The sequence below is a fragment of the Podarcis erhardii genome (genome assembly GCF_964252035.2).
Source record: "Podarcis erhardii genome assembly, chromosome: 14".
Taxonomy (NCBI): Eukaryota; Metazoa; Chordata; class Lepidosauria; order Squamata; family Lacertidae; genus Podarcis; species Podarcis erhardii.
Window position 1 is genome coordinate 8051703 of NC_138503.1, and position 16882 is coordinate 8068584.

At 45.7% G+C, this 16882-nt stretch overlaps 1 protein-coding gene across 11 annotated transcripts in view; it reads right to left on the bottom strand.

Annotated features, from left to right (window-relative positions):
- CELF6 (CUGBP Elav-like family member 6) overlaps positions 1–16882 on the bottom strand; it is a 178350-nt gene that overhangs the window by 27788 nt on the left and 133680 nt on the right. For 8 of the 11 annotated variants that reach the window (XR_014150848.1, XR_014150849.1, XM_081839058.1 and 5 more), the window contains 2 exons: positions 8922–9050; positions 6590–6669 (listed from right to left, as the gene is read on the bottom strand). Coding sequence is in view for 9 of the 11 variants with exons in the window: in XM_081839058.1 (XP_081695184.1) it covers positions 6590–6669; positions 8922–9050 (209 nt within the window). In the remaining 2 variants the exon portion in view is untranslated. The remainder of the gene's footprint in view (positions 1–6589; positions 6670–8921; positions 9051–16882) is intronic. The other 3 variants (XM_081839056.1, XM_081839055.1, XM_081839061.1) reach the window with 1 other exon arrangement.

The window sequence follows — 16882 nt, forward strand, 5'->3', positions numbered from 1 at the left end:
ACACAGGCAGGCGTTAGATAACCAAACAGGTGCGCTGAAAAAGTTGTTTGAATGGCTCCTTTGAGAAGCTGAATCATAGACTTGCAGAGCTGGGACCACGAGGGTAAACTAGTCCAACCCCCTGCAATGCAGGAATCCTTTTGCCCAACGTAGGGCTCAAACCCAGATATTAAGAGTCTCATGTTCTTCCGACTGAGCCATCCTGGCACTTGCATGTAGCAAGATGGTTGTCGTGGACTACAACCCCCAACCCTTGGCCCATTGGCCAAGATGGGTGTGGACGATAGGAGCTGGAGCCCAAGAACACCTGGAAGGACACTGGTTTACAAGCATACCTGCCAATATTTGAAAACCACAGTGGTGTTATTTTCTCCTGCCCTTCAGGATTTAGGGGGGCATACATGGCCAATCGTCCTTTGATCTTCACAACAGCCCTGTGAGATGGGTTAGGCTGAGAGTGTTTGGCCCAGGATCACTTCAGTGGGAGGAGAACCAGGGTCTCACCAGGTGGAAGTTCAACACATTATCCACTACATGGTACTGGCTCTCAGGAGATTTTGGCCCTGCCTCTGAGCTCCCTGCCCATGCCCCTGGTCCCACTCCCACTACCCCGGCCATGGTCATCAGTCAACCATCTACAAAATTAGGATTTAAATAAATTAGAAATATATTTGTAAATAAAAGAACGCAACAAGCAAATAAGCTTCCATTTACTTCTGGGCTCAGGCAAACTGGATAAAGTGAAACCTCTGTATGCAGTGCTTTTTTCTTGGGGTACTCAAGAGTACACAGTATTAGCAGCTGCACCCCCACCCCCCGCCATGTTAAAAGTGTGGCACTTACTGTGACAACCATGGTGAGTACCAGCACCTTTTTTTCCTAAAAAGAAAGCACTGACCTCTGACCTCTTTCATCTACCAAAATCCTCCCACAACAGAAACTCTCTCCTCTTTTGCAACCAGTCAGCCTGGATGCATGGCCAAGGTGGCAAAATTAAAACCATCTGATTCATAAGCAGAACCTGCAACAAAATGTTGCAACGTTTGAGTATTTCCATGTTCCAGGCAGGCAGGCATTTATGCTGGCCTCCTCCTCCAGCTGAGCACTCTATTCTCCATGCCTCCCTCATAGTTTTGTAGTTTTCTTTTTTTGATATTTCTGGCCATTGAGCGTTCTCACTTCTCATTTAGCTGTTCTGGTTTATTTTTTATTTTTAAAGAGTTATTGGTACTTGTATAAATACAATGATGATCAACAAATATGTTCACAAATATGGGACTACTTTTAAAACAGCATCCTCTGTATTGTACCATATTTTTTGCTCTACAAGACACACCAGACCATAAGATGCACCTAGTTTTTGGAGGAGGAAAACATGAAAAAAAAATATTCTGAATCCCAGAAGCCAGAACAGCAAGAGGGATGTCAGGCTAGACTATCCCTCTTGCTGTTCTGGCTTCTGGGATAGCCGCGCAAAGCCTGCATTCGCTCCATAAGACGCACACGCACTTCCCCTTACTTTTTAGGAGGGGAAAAGTGTGTCTTATAGAGCAAAAAATACGGTAATTTATTCTATTTGTAAGCCATCCTTCAACTTGAAGTTTCCCAGGACACTGCACAAAGAATTCATTGAAATCCAGCACAGGTTGTATCTAATGCAGTGATATATTTGTTGTGCTGTGGGGCATCATAGTGCAAGGGAAAACATTACCAAAGATTTTCTGCAACAGATTTCACAAGAAGAATCAGCTCCAGTGCAATAAGCTTCCTCTAGTGCAATTGCACTGGATTCCTTCCTTTGAACAACCTTTAAAGTCTGCCATTCACTAGCACAAGAGCTCTTGTGCTCATGAACAAACAATGCTGGCCCCCTTGGTACTTTGTTATGGGTGCTGACTGTTAGCAGGAGATGCCTGGCAGTGCTATGATTTCCTCCACACAACAAACTACAGTTCTCAGGATTCTTTGTGTGCAGGAGAAGCCATGACCGTCAGAGTGGTATAAGAGTTCTTTAAGTGTATGGTGTGGGTGAAGAAGTCCTTCTGGAAAAAAGGTTTTTGAGGAGGGACGGATAAGGCACTTGGACTTTGAACCTCTGAAAATGTATTTCTTTAACCTCAGTCACCTTAGCGGGATGTGAGGAGATTCAGAAACAGCAAAGCATCTCCTTTGCTCCTCTGAGTATTTGTCCCATCTCTTTGATTTCAATAGAGTGAGATAATTGTGATTAGCACGTACCATTGTGCGTGCGTGAGCCCCCCCCCTCTAAAGGCTGCTGCTGTTCCAACCAACCACACCAGATCAGAGTTCATCTTCAGCACAGCCTCCCTGCCAGGAGCAATCTCTGATCAATGCAGACCTCTTTTATAATCACGGCCGGTTCCCTGGGCTCTTTCCCCTTTCTTTCGCCTTCATTTAGAACTGTGACCTTCATTGTTAATTAAATGGCAGTTTTCTCAAGCCAGTGATTGAATTACCTCCTAACACCTGCCTAGAGAGCACAGCTGCTGATCAGAATAAACGATGGGCCCTGCGTTATTTTTACAACAAGTGATTTGATCCCCGAGATTCTGATCCAATCAAAGAGAGGATAAATTAGCCGGTGATTGGATTAAGGAGAAAAACACTGTCTTGTGAGGGGTGGGGGCCTGCTCTGTGGGGCTACCCTTTTCTATACGGCTGTGAGCGGCTCCTGAGATTGCTTTTCTACTTTTGTTTTTAAGGAAAGAAAATGGTATTTTCATAAGGCACTGTCTCTGAGAGATTGCTTTATTGCTTGAGGTGTGGAACCTCAGTCCCTGGGGGCCAAATGCAGTTCTTCGGGTCTCTCTGACTGGTCCTCAGGACCAAAACCCTCTTTAAAACTTACTGCCAACTGAAATCTTTTCATCCAACCTATCTCACTGGGGCAGCTGTGAGGATAAAATGGAGATGACAGAGAACAGCAAATTTCAACTAGTCACCCTGTTCATGCAAATTTATCTGCTTGCCTCTTGCAAATGAACTCCCCTTCCCTCTCCTTCCTCCATGTGCCCCCCCATCTTGTCTGGGTTTTCTTGCAACCCCACCCCCCTCTGAGCAGGGGCACAGGGCAAGGAAAAGGAGGGAAAGTTCTGTTGAGCAAGCAGAATTCCTTGTAGGAAGGGGATAACTTGTTAGGGAATCACTCTGCAAAGAAACAAGTAAATGTTTCTAGAAGGTTCCAGAGGAAAGGAACAACATGCAGAATTGTAAAGGTGTGAAAATCCCAATGGAAATAGTTTTTTTCAAAAACGAAGGGGATAGTTCAGAGCCTGTGAATCCAGAATCATATCATTCTGTTATTGGACGTTTATTGTATATTTCACAATGGAGCAGATCAGATTTGTTATTCTGTTGGAATTCTGAGTAGACTTGTAAGTAATCCTACTGAAAATACATGGAAAGGACTAAAATGCATTTTTCGTTTACAAAATACACTTGACTATTGTTTAAAATTATCATCTTCAGGATCAGAAGTTCATTCATTGATAGTAGTTGGGCAAATCTACCAGACAGAAAATCAGTGTCTGGGATGGAGCTTCAGTTTAGTAATTCTTTGGTGGGATGGAAGTCCAGGAAACAAGGGATTGTAGCCACTTTCTCCACAGAAGCTGAATACAGTGCTCTATCAGACTTATGTAATGAATTGAAGTACTATGTACAGATTCTCAATGACTTAGGTGTAAAACGTAATTATCCAGTACAAGTACGGGAGGATAATCAGGCAGTCATTGCAATGGTGGAGTTTGAACTGTTTAAAGGTAGAACAAAACATGTAGAGATTAAATATCAAAACGTAAAAGAAATTGTGAAGCAAAATCTGAAAAAGCTACAATACTGTGAAAGCAGGCAAAATGTGGCAGATGTATTCACAAAATTGCTTACGTTTGAAAGACATGCACAACTAGTTGAGAAGTTGGGAATTGTGTTGCATGGCGTGCAAATACTTTGTATATGTTCATAATAATGTTTTGTTTCTGTGAGACTGAGAGGGGGTGTAAGGGAATCATTCTGCAAAGAAACAAAAGTTTCTAGAAGGTTCCAGAGCTTTTCCTTTAAATTTGGGAGTGGCACTCTGATCTTAATTAGTGTCAGCTGCAAGTGCTAATAAAAAGACCACTCCTGCTTCGTGTTTGCAGACACCTGATAGCAAATGTATGTCAGAAAAGTGTTGCCTATGAAGTCTGTTGGAGGAACGTTGCTGTGGTTTACAACATACTGGAGATAAGACTTTTGTTTGAGAGTATACTGCTTGTGTTAATAGTCGTAAGATTTCCTTTGCAACCTTAATGCATGTAACCGGTCTGGGAATAAAATATTTTGACCGACATTTCACAGTTTGGTGGGTCATCTTTTAAAAAACTTCGTCATTGTTCCGTGTGAGAGAGAAAGAAGATAAACTCTGCTAAACAGTTTAAAAGAGGTCCAGTATCTGCACAGCAAAAGTGTGTGGACAGTAACCTCTAATATAACTTTGTTCAATACAACCCTTGTGCCATGAGCTCCTTGGAGGAAGAGTGGAATAAAAACACAATAATAAATGGGTAATAGATGTATTTTTTATGCTCTGCAGAGGTGGGTGAGCTGAGATGATGAGTTAAAGGGGAGTGGGAAGGAATTCCAGCTGCTTAATTGCTGCGTGCTAAGCTGTGATTGAAAACACAGGAACAGGGCCAATGACAAAGGCTTCTGGTTCCTTGAGAGCAGCCTGGGAAAGAGCCTAGCACTGCTTATCTGTCAATTTCAATATAGCTTCCAAGTGGTTAGCTGGCCACCTCTGTTTTTCTTCTCTATCTGCAGGGTGTACAAAACTTCCCCACCATAAGTCAAATTGTGGTGCATCTAGCTCAGTACTGCAGACTCCAGCCTTCCCTCTCCAGACATTTTGGACGACAGTCATCACCATCCGTCACCATTAGCCCTGCTGGCTGGGGCTGATGGGAGCTGAAATTCAAAACATCTGGAAGGCACAAGGTTGGAGAAGGCTGGTCTACTTCGGGGTCCTCGCTCCAGGGTCTTAGGCTGGTGGGGCAGTGCCCCAATTCCCCCAAAGAGCCAGACTCCACTGCCATGTGAATATTCCCTGCTTCCTGATGGACCTTTTAGGCACTGTCCTCCTCTTTGGTATTGTGGAATTGACAGGGTCGCCAAGTGCCAACCTTTACAACCAAACAGTGCAGAGCAGTTAAGGATCGCTGTGCTTGCTCTCTCCCACTTTGCTAGTTCCTTCATCTACCATCCTCCTCTTGCAGCTGTGCTCATGAGGATGCTGTAGCTTTCGTCCCACAGCAGGCAGGAAGGGAAGGGCTGCTGAAGTTGAAGGACAGGGTGTACAATGGCTAGATCCAGATAGCCACAGTGAGGCCATCTGGGTTGATATCTGCTGGTCCCAATGCAGGAGACCCTATGGCCTTCCAGATGTTGCTGGATTCCAGCACCCATTAGCCTCAGCCAGCAGTGCCAATGCTCAGGAAAGATAGGAGCTGCGGTCATTCTGGGCACATCAGGTGATGTTCAGCCTATGTCACTTTTGCATGTGTTCATTCATGGAGCCATCCCGTTTCTGCATTAATCTGCAACCCCCCCCCCCCCCAGTATCTGCATGAAAATGAAGATTTAAGTAAAACTTGCATGTGCATTTCAATGTATTTTTCTCATAAAATATATATTTCCTCTCAAAATTTCTGAACTATCTATCTATCTATCTATCTATCTATCTATCTATCTATCTATTATCTATCTATCATCTATCTATCTATCTATCTATCTATCTATCTATCTATCTATCTATCTATCTGTCTATCTATCTATCTGTCTATCATCTATCTATTATCTATCTATCTATCATCTATCTATCTATTATCTATCTATCTATCTATCTATCTATCTATCTATCTATCTATCTATCTATCTATCATCTATCCATCCATCCATCTATCATCTGTCAAACTGCATCAAGGAAGCATAAAAGCCTGCAAGTAACTAAGTTCCACTCTACAAATTAATCCAGGATATTTGGGTCTGGTCATTTTGTATCAAAATACACAAAGTTAAATGCCTCAGATATTTCTAATATGTTCTCTCGATGACTGTGCACAAACCACAAAACATTTAAAGAACTGAAGTTTACCTCTCGGAGAGCTCAAATGCCAAGCACCCTTAACAAACGACAGTTCCCAGGTATCTCTTTTGAGGAACCACGTGGTTTAAATATATGGTGTATCCTCAGCAATGTCCTTGGATTCCCTGCCACTATCTCAGATGCTTTATGGCGAAGAGAAACTTCAGCAAACTTCTTCCCACGCAAGACACCACAGGAGTAGAAGTTTAAGAACAAGGGCAAAGGTGTGGATGTCTTCTACATAGACCTCTGGCCGAGCACAGGGAACACCTAAACCAATCCCCCATCATAGAATTGTAGAGTTGGAAGGGACCCTGGGGATCATCTAGTCCTGCCCCCTGCAATGCAGGAATATGCAGCTGTCCCATGAGGGGATCGAACCTGCAACCCTGGCATTATCAGGACCACTCTCTAACCCACTAATTTGGCCATTTGGCCAGCACTTACCGGCATGGTCTGACTGCCGTGGAGACTACTGATAGCGGCTTGCGCCTCTGCATGACTCCCGTATTTGACAAAGGCACATCCTAAGAGGAAAGAAAGGATCAATGGTCAGCTCAGAGGCAGATCCAAAAAAACAAAACTAAACCCAGAGTGGATCTCCATATTGGCAAAGCCAGTCAAGGGGGGAAATGCAAGCAGTAGCCTGAAGTCTGGCTGATCTAGGATTCGTTCTCCCCGCTGTAAGGCAATGCAAGCCCTTTATTGCAGGGTCAGGTCACATTTTGCTTTTGGTAACGTGGGTTGAATGGCATCCCATGTTACACTAGCAAAAGACAAGCATAGCGCTGCCACTTGAGAATGGCGTGCACCTGCCTATGTGGCCAGATTTGCCCATAATAAATAGGGAGAGAAGCTGCTTCTTCCTCTGTGTGTTTCAGGGTTGCAATAGGTTATGTTTCAAATCATTAAATTTTGGGCCGATGCTTCTCCCCACCCACCCGATAGAAGGACTCAGTGTGACTATCAGCAATTAAAATGTACAAAAGTTTAAAACAAGAGGCAGTTCAACAGCAGTATCCATAATAAATGAAAACCAATTCAAAGTGGGCATTCACAACAGACAACACAGAGCATGTGTTTTGTTTTTGCAGCTCTGTTAGGTGCCTGTTTGCTCAGAAATAAAGTTCACTACGCCTGGTGGGGCTTAGTCCAGGTAAATGTGCATAGGACTGCGACCTTTAAATTAGTGGGTTTTCATAATAATAATAATAATAATAGTAATAATTTCAGACCCGCCCTTCACCGTAGGTCCCACAAAATGAAAATGCAATGTTAAAATCGGTTTAAACTCCTGACAATAGATGTCAGAACCAGGGTAAAGGACTGCAATACCTCAAGGACTGCCTCTCTCCATAAGAACCTGCCCAGATCCTGTGATCATCCTCTGAGGCCCTTCTTCATGTGCTTCCTCCACGTGAGGTCCAGAGGCTACCAACACGAGAATTGGCCTTTTCTGCGTTGGCTCCCCATTTGTGGAATGTTTTTCCCTGGAAGGTTCACCTGGTGCCTTCATTATATGTTTTTAGGCAGCAGGCAAAAACATTCCTCTTCAACCAGGCCTTTGACTGATTAATATTCCACAGTCTTTTAAATGTGCCTATGGGAAGGAGGGGTATTGTTTTGCTGTTTAGTTTTAATTATTTACTTGTTTTATCCTGCATCTTATTCTGTGAACCACCCTGAGATCTTAAGATGAAGGGAGGTATAATAATAATAATAATAATAATAATAATAATAATAATAATAATAATACTGTAGGTGCTCAGAAGGATTGGAGCATATTACTAGCAAGTATCAGGCAATGGGAAAGTAGCAGCTAGACTGGTGACTGGGGGCGGCCGCTGAAACCACATAACACTGGTCTTGAAAGACCTACATTGGCTCCCAGTATGTTTCCGAGCACAATCCAAATTGTTGGTGTTGACCTTTAAAGCCCTAAACAGTCTTGGCCCAGTATACCTGAAGGAGCGTCTCCACCCCCATCATTCTGCCCAGACACTGAGGTCCAGTGCCGAGGGCCTTCTGGCGGTTCCTTAATTGCGAGAAGCCAAGTTACAGGGAACCAGGCAGAGGGCCTTCTCGGTAGTGGCGCCCGCCCTGTGGAACGCCCTCCCGTCAGATGTCAAAGAGAAAAACAACTACCTGACATTTAGAAGACATCTGAAGGCAACCCTGTTCAGGGAAGTTTTTAATGTGTGACATTTTAATGTATTTTTAATCTTTGTTGGAAGCCGCCCAGAGTGGCTGCGGAAACTCAGCCAGATGGGTGGGGTACAATTAAATGATAATAATAATAATAATAATAATAATAATAATAATAATAATAATTACATAGGGAATATGTGCTGAAGCAAAAGGCAAGTCCAGACCCAGATTGGAACAGGTAGATCCCAGCGTTCGGACCCACTACATTTGGCCACCCCTCTATATTATTATTTATATCCTGGCTTCTCCTGTGCAAAATAATAGCTGGCAGAGATATGCTTGCGTGGCAGACATTGCAGGGAGGGTCTTGATCTCAGCCCTGAATAACATCCCCCATTCCCTCATACTGGTCCATTTAGCTTAGTTTTGTCTGCACTGACTGGCAGACGTTCTACAGGATTTCAGACTCCACCTGCAGATGCCAGCAGGGATTGAACCTGGAAACATTTGCCTGCAGAGCTCAGATGCTCTACTATTGAGCTACGGCCCTTCCCCATAGTAGGAAAAAGCGAGCTGTGCCACCCCTTTCCAGTGTTGCCGATGCCATTCTCCGCCGCTTCTTGTTCCTCACCTTTACTGGCTCCATCGGGGCCTCTGAGGATGGTGCATTCTTCGATCTGGCCAAAGGGCTCAAAGAGTCGCCGGACGTCATCCTCACTCTGCTGCTTCCCCAGCATGCCCACAAAAAGCTTCCTGTCTTCTAAAAACAAACCACTCCTCATTAGCAAGAGCCATGCAAAGCCACACACGATTAGTAGGGCAGAACGGGAGCACAGGTGGGGGCTTATTGACTTGGTGGCTGGTCCAGGCCAGGGCTTTGGACGACAACTATGAACCCTTGCAGGGGCTTGCTGGACGGGCGAATGGCCTTTGTGTCTGGGCTGCTGTTCTGAATCATACTTACTTGCATTGAACTCAACGGGATGTATTTTTGAGTACATCAGGACATAAGAACAACCCTGACCCACCAAGCCTAGCAACCTGTTCTCAGCCTGCAAGCATTGTGAATTTGTCACGAGTCCCAAAGAGGTGTCATGTGGGTGGGGTGTCTGACACAAAGAAGGGATTGGAGGGACCATGGGGTGGGACCCAGCAGGATGGGAGAAGCATTGGTGGGACCTAAGAAGTGTCAGAGAGCCAGTGTGGTGTAGTGGTTAAGAGTGGTAGACTTGTAATCTGGGGAACCGGGTTCGCGTCTCCGCTTCTCCACGTGCAGCTGCTGGGTGACCTTGGGCCAGTCACACTTCTCTGAAGTCTCTCAGCCCCAGTCACCTCACAGAGTGTTTGTTGTGGGGGAGGAAGGGAAAGGAGAATGTTAGCCGCTTTGAGACTCCTTCAGGTAGTGATAGAGTGGGATATCAAACCCAAACTACTCTTCTTCTTCTTCTTCTGTCAAGAGTCTAGGGCTGGGTGGGGGGCCTGGCCTGGAGGATAGTGAGCTGGATCCTAAGGAGGGACCAAGTGGGGCGTTCTAATCCAGCACCACGAGACACCCCAGCCCATTCTCCCCTGTTGAGCAGCCACCTTTGGTGCCTTCTGCTATCAGTGATGCTCTTCCTTTGAAGAAGGAGGCTGCTGAGCATAAATCAGGTGAAACTTGGTCTCCAAGGACACAGAGATGCCAATGTTGGCGCAAAAAGACCTTGTAAGCTCAACTCACCGAGAGGATTGCCTGTTTGCTTGCCCAGTTTGGGGACTCAGACCATTTGCCACACTAAGTGCCTGCCCCATCCTTTAAAACAAAGGCACAGGGGGTGTCTTGTTGGGTCAGCATCTTAGCTCATGCTTAGCCATGTGCCTTTCACCCTTGCCTTCCCTATGTACTGCGCTGATCTTCACCGTCAAGATTTTGGTAGAAACAGAAACCCAAGTTTGAGTCATTCATGCAGCAGGGGGGGCCAGGACAGTATCACGTTTACAATTTCCTTGCAATTTCATAGCTGATTTCTTACATGTCATGTTTATGTCAGTGTTCGAGATGATGCTCTGTTTTGTTGCTAATACAGTCATACCTTGGGTTGAATGTGCTTCGGGTTGAGCGCATTCGAGTTGTGCTCCGCAGCAACCCGGAAGTAACGGAGTGCGTTACTTCCGGGTTTCGCTGCTTGCGCATGCGCAGATGCTCAAAATGATGTCGTGCGCATGCGCAGAAGCAACGAAAAGCGACACGCACATGCACAGACGTGCCGTTGCTAGTTACATTTGCTTCTAGATACGAATGGGGCTCCGGAACGGATCCCGTTCGTATCTAGAGGTACCACTGTAGTGCTTTCTAGCAGTGTTCCCCAACCTTGGGCCTCCAGCTGTTTTTGGACTACAATTCCCATCATCCTTGACCACTGGTCTTGCTAGCGAGGGATGATGGGAGTTGTAGTCCAAAAACAGCTGGAGGCCCAAGGTTGGGGAACACTGCTTTATAGAATGTGGGCCTTCTCTGGTATTTCCATAGTTGCTGTCTACTGAAGATGTTTTAACATTTTGTCATTGGCTTAGATGTTCTGTTTAAATACAAGGGGTATATAAATTGTCAAGCAAGTATGAGAAATCCAGTGGGTGCAGTGTCTGCCATCACTGTGTCTGCATACTACGGACTCCTCGATTCATGGACTTTGGGGAGGCCAAAGGTACAGAATCCCCTATAGACAACTGTCCAGCCTCTGCTTGAAGTCCTCCAATGAGAGAGAGCACAGCATCCTTTTAAGTAACTGGTCACCTTTACCTTTACCATCACCTAACAGCCAACCAAAATCTGCCCTCCTACAACTTTAGGTCATTAGATCAAGTTCCACCCTCCGCGAGCAGCAGAGAACAATTTTTTGCCCTCATTCACTCAGTGGTGATTGGCCCACTAGCGTAAATGAGGCAGTGCCCCACTACACCTCAGAGGGAATGTTTTTAACTGCATTATTATTATTATCATTACTATTATTATTATTATCATTAGGGCTTTTTTGTGACAGTACTCACTTATACAGAGTACTATCATCTATGTTTTTGCTGCCCATGGCTGCCATTTTGTGCGGGCACCCACAGCACTTTTATCAATATAGGAGCACTGGCACCTCATCATTAAAACAAAAAAGAGCTGCTATTATTATTATTATTATTATTATTATTATTATTATTATTGTAAAGGACCCCAGTTAAATCCAGTCAAAGGCAACTATGGGGTTGCAGTGCTCATCTCGCTTTCAGGCCAAGGGAGCTGGTGTTTGTCCGCAGACAGCTTTCCGGGTCATGTGGCCAGCAGGACTAAACCGCTTCTGGCACAACGGAACACCGTGACAGAAACCAGAGCACACGGAAACACTGTTTACCTTCCTGCCACAGCGGTACCTATTTATTTACTTGCACTGGCATGCTTTCAAACTCCTAGGTTGGCAGAAGCTGGGACAGAGCAATGGGAACTCACCCTGTTGCGGGGATTCAAACCGCTGACCTTCTGGTTGACAAGCCCAAGTGGCACTGTGGTCTAAACAATAAGGTAAAGGTCTGTAGACAAACGCCAGCTCCCTTGGCCTGAAAGCGAGATGAGTGCCGCAACCCCATAGTTGCCTTTGACTGGACTTATATGTCCAGGAGTCCTTTACCTTTACCTTTACCTATTGTTATTGTTGTTGTTACACTTCCTTACCTACACCTCACCATACAGTCCCAGAGTGGACTATAACAATTTAAAAATACAATTAAAAAAACAAAAACAGTTTAAAACAAAGGACAAGGCGGTGATCACTGGGGTCCTGCACTATTTCGTTTCCTAAGTTTGCAGGAGAGAAAGAGGGAGAACATGTGGAGAAAGATGGAGCGGATGGTGGGGTTGGAGGTTGACAAGAAGGAATGGGGAATAAAGGGGTACTTGGAATGAGAAAGACAGAGATGGAGGCAACGAGGCTCTGAGAGAAAGAGAGATGGTTAAGTAAAGTAGCAAGCCGTTTCATGGTTATGATTGACTATCCAAATAACCCTCCGCTGCCAGCCCTGCCCAAGGGACATAAATAACTTAAACATCATTGGAGTGATGGTAAATAATGAGTGTTTCGCGATTATTGCCGGCATCTGTCTTCCACGGCCCTCGCACCAGCGCTGGGCTCTAATGGCGTCTGACAACGGGAATAAGGTGACCTGTCGGAGTGCGCAGGCCGGGAAATAAATAAATAACAGCAGGGCACAGCGGACGCTTTGTCAGGCACTAGGAAAATTAGTTAAGAGACCAGGGCTCATACATTGTCTAGTTAAACATAAACCATCTCTATTAAAAACAACACCTGTCCCTGTATAGCGTTGTAGTCTTTGGCTTAGCTTAAATTTCCTTGACACTTCTCTCCACACCACAAGTGCCTCTTCAGAGAGGATTCAAATTTCTGCCTCACTTACAGCCTAAGCCGGAGTCCTGCTCCGAGCCAAATACTTGCTGCTCTGCTGGCCAAAAAGGGAATGATAATGTGAAATTTGAGGAAGCGGGGGACTTTAAGGATATTGTCCAACACTTCATAGATAAAAATAGGGACCCTCTTGTAGGGATGGGGGCGGGGAGTCAATTCACATCTAAAAGGCAACCTCTTGGGAAGACTTTTGATAAGAAATTAGAGAATGAAAATGTAAGGTCTGTATACTAAGTTTATGAAAATGGATAAAAAAAATAAATAAATAAAAGGGGAACCTATCAAAACTGCATTTTCTTAAACAATATGCAAACTGAGCCATCTTTTAAAATTTGCACTTCTCTAAATTTTGCAGTTCAGTTCTCCAGCCAAGTAGCATGTACAAAAATTGATGATGATGATGATTTATTAAAATTTGTATACCGCCCTAAACCTGCAGGTCTCAGGGTGGTTACAACATACAAAAATGCATATACTGGGGTAGAGTGTTCATTAAAATGCACATGTCAGTGAAAATAACATGCAAAAATGCATTATATATGGGGAAATCGCAAAGAAAAAAGTGCATACTGTATTGGGGGAAATTGCATAGAAAAATGTGTAAGGAACAGTTTGCAATGAAATGATGCTGAATTTACATGAGGGACAGAACTATCCAAACTGTACGGAAATTTATTCATGTATGTGACTACAGTGGCAAGAATGATACTTGCCCAAAAAGGGAAAGAAGAAGCAGTCCCAGCAAAAGAAGAATGGATACAAAAACTTATGGAATATGCAGAAATGCCGAAACTTACCTGAAAAATAAGAAATCAAGATAACAAACCTTTTATAAAGAATGGAAATGGTTTATTGAATATTTACAAATAAACTGTAAACAGATAAGAACATTGGCAGGATTGTTGTAATAACCTGCAGTTTTATAAGAGTATATATTTAAAGTACATGAATGAATGAGCAAATTAAATTGGATATGCAGAAAATATTAAAAAATAAATTTAAGGAACTGCAGAAAGAGGGGGGACGAAGTCGAGTTTTGAAATGTTGAAATGATTGTAAAATTATTGAAATGCATAAAATTGAAATTATTATTATTATTAAAGATAATAATAATAAAGCAATGATTAATTGGGTACCTACAATGCTGTACATAAAAAGAGAGCTTAAGGAACTGCAGAAAGTGGGGGGAAGGAAGTCAAATTTTGAAATGTTAAAATGACTGTAAAATTATTGAAATGTATAAAACTGAAAATCATTAATAATAACAATAAGAATTTTCATGAGGTGCTAATTCAAAAATCTGCAAAGAGATGTGGAAATTTGAAGACTAGAAAAATGAGAAACTGAAACTGACAGATCCTCAAGGCTGGTATCTGCACCTGACATCTTGGGGCAGCTGTCAGGGTTCAAATGCCCCACCAGGGTGCACAGCTAATGCTTATGTTGGAATCCTCTTTATTATTATTTTCTGACCCAGCACTCCTGGTGGCAGCTGACTGAAGCCACCCCTTTAATTTCCCACAAGGTTCTTGATGCAGCATCACCCTGGAGCATTGTGGGAAATGACGGCTGCCCTGTGTTGCTCACAGCCATGCCATTACTGCAGGGCAAACCCACCTGAGCCCACTGCCAAAGGACGTTTTGCCCCTTGCCCCCTCAGACCTCGATCCAGTTCTGTCTATACTCATTCTTCCAAGCCCTGCCAAAGGCTGTATTCCTTCTTATCCCTTTTGTATGCATTCATTCCAGTTCTGCTTCATTTCAAAAAGCCAAAGAGGGGCTTGCTCTTTTTCACAGGGCCGGCCACAAACCAATGCAACTGTGCCAGCCGAATTGGGGAACTCTTAATTCAAAGTGGCCTCCTGCACTTTGAATGATTTTGTTCCCAGGAGAGTTAGAGGCATATTTTGGTATATTTCATCTGATCCTCTGGGAAAACAGTGCAGGGCCAAAGGGATAGAACACTGCTGAGCTGGGCTTTGAATCTAAGGTTTCTTGCATCTAAATCCTACAGTCCATTCCAGTGGGCCTGTGGGACTTGGGTGGAAAGGGCTGGCCATTCTGTCACAGCACGTTTTATCTATCAAACATCTCTTTGCCACTGACCTCTTAAAAGGCAGAGGAGCCCCCAGAAAGCCAGAAACTGTGCTCTTGGGCACGTGCTCCTGGGCAACGAGAGTGCCATCCTCTTGCAATGGGATTTCTCTTCCTCCACAGAGCCCGGCTGAGGCAGCTTGCTTGTTCTTGCCTGTCTATTGATTTTTAATCCCTCACCAATTACATTCTGTAAGTGGGTAATTTATTTCCCAGTTCCCTTTGGGACGCACGGAGCTTTTGCTGGCACCAGCTGAGTCGTGTTTAATAACTACATCTCTCTCTGAATACACTGTTATTTACCCTGCTCAAGCAACTGAACCCTGGGAATAAAACATCACTGGGTTTAAAATACCGATCCTCGCGTGCATTTGTCTGCAGACAGGCGCCATAGGAAATGGGGAAGAAGGTGCACAGAGAGAGAGAGGAGAAATGGGGCATTAGAGGTTTCCCAAAATCTACCTATGTCTGGTTTGATGTAGGCCATTAAAGCAAGGAGAGGCAGTGTTCCATAGTGGTTAGTGTTGGACTGGGACCTGGTAGAACAGTGTGCACACACCCCCACTTGCTCATGAAACTTACTAGGTGACACTGGGCCAGTCACTGCCTCTCAGCCTAACCTACTTCAAAGGGTGGTTGTTTGTGGAGATTAAATGAGGAGGGGGAGAATCATGTATGCCACCTTGAATTCCTTGTGGAAAAAAATAGACTATAACTGCAGTAAATTAATGAATGAGTGCTGCTCAGAATGACTTGACTCGGTTTGCATTGAAAGGGCAACCTACCAATCCCACACTTCTCAAAACAATACACGAAAGGAAACATTGTCATCCTTTGAGATTTCTACTTCCCCCAGATTTTGCAGTGCAATTCTCCAGCTAGCTTGTGTACAAACAGTGGCGTAGCGTGGGGGGTGCCAGGGGTGCCGGCCGCACCGGGCGCAACTTCTGGGGGGGCGCAAGTCCAGAGGGAAGGGACAAGTTCCTTCCTCCGCCGGCCTCCCCGCCCCCGCCGCCCCCGCCACCCTTGCGCCCTAGTGCGCGCGCGCCCCCCCGCCGCCACCGCTGCGGCTGCGCTCCACTCACTGCTCGCAAGAGGAGCAGCCACTGCAGCAGCGCCGCCGCCGGCACCAACACCTCCGCACCCCGCCGCCGCCGCCATCCCCTCGGCCCAGCCACAGGCGGCGGCTGCTTCTGCCGACTGGGGGGGAGGAGAGCTCCGAGGGGCCTCGCCGCGCCCTGCGCTCCCCAACACCCTCCGAGAGGAAGCCGGCGGGCGGGCGAGGGTCTCCCGGCTGAAGGGGGCGCCGCTAGCTCCGGCTCTCAGCGCAACTCTCAGCTGGGGGGGGGGGTCGGGCGAGGACGGAGCGCGGCTGGAAGCCCCCGGTCCAGGCGGGGGGGGGGGGAGGAGAGGCGCTCGCCAAGCCCCAATCTGGAGCGCCTCGGAGCGCGGGCTCCACCTACAGCCCAAGGAGAGGAGGGGGCGGGGAGGCGCCCGAGGGGAGGGGGCTTCGGCTGCCTCGGCCCGCGGGGGCGCCGCAAATAATAAATTTAATAAATTCCTGCTGAGCCTTAAGGGGGGGGTCCTTGGCTCCTTCGCTCGCCCCCAGCCCCAGTGGCGTAGCGTGGGGGGTGCAGGGGGGGGCCGGCCGCAACATCTGGGGGGGCGCGCTCGCACTCGAGTGCTAAAATCCAGGGGTTAGGGGGCGCAAATTACTTGCCTTGCCCCGGGTGCTGACAACCCACGCTACGCCACTGTGTACAAAGATGCAAATGTCAGGGCAAACTATGCACAAAATGCATACGTTACGGAAAACAGCATGCAAAAATGCATTATGTCAGTGAAAAGTGCTTTCAGAAATATGTATACAGTGGTACCTCGGGTTACATACGCTTCAGGTTACAGACTCCGCTAACCCGGAAACATTGCTTCAGGTTAAGAACTTTGCTTCAGGATAAGAACAGAAATTGTGCTCCGGTGGTGTGGTGACAGCAGGAGGCCCCATTAGCTAAAGTGGTGCTTCAGGTTAAGAACAGTTTCAGGTTAAGAACGGACC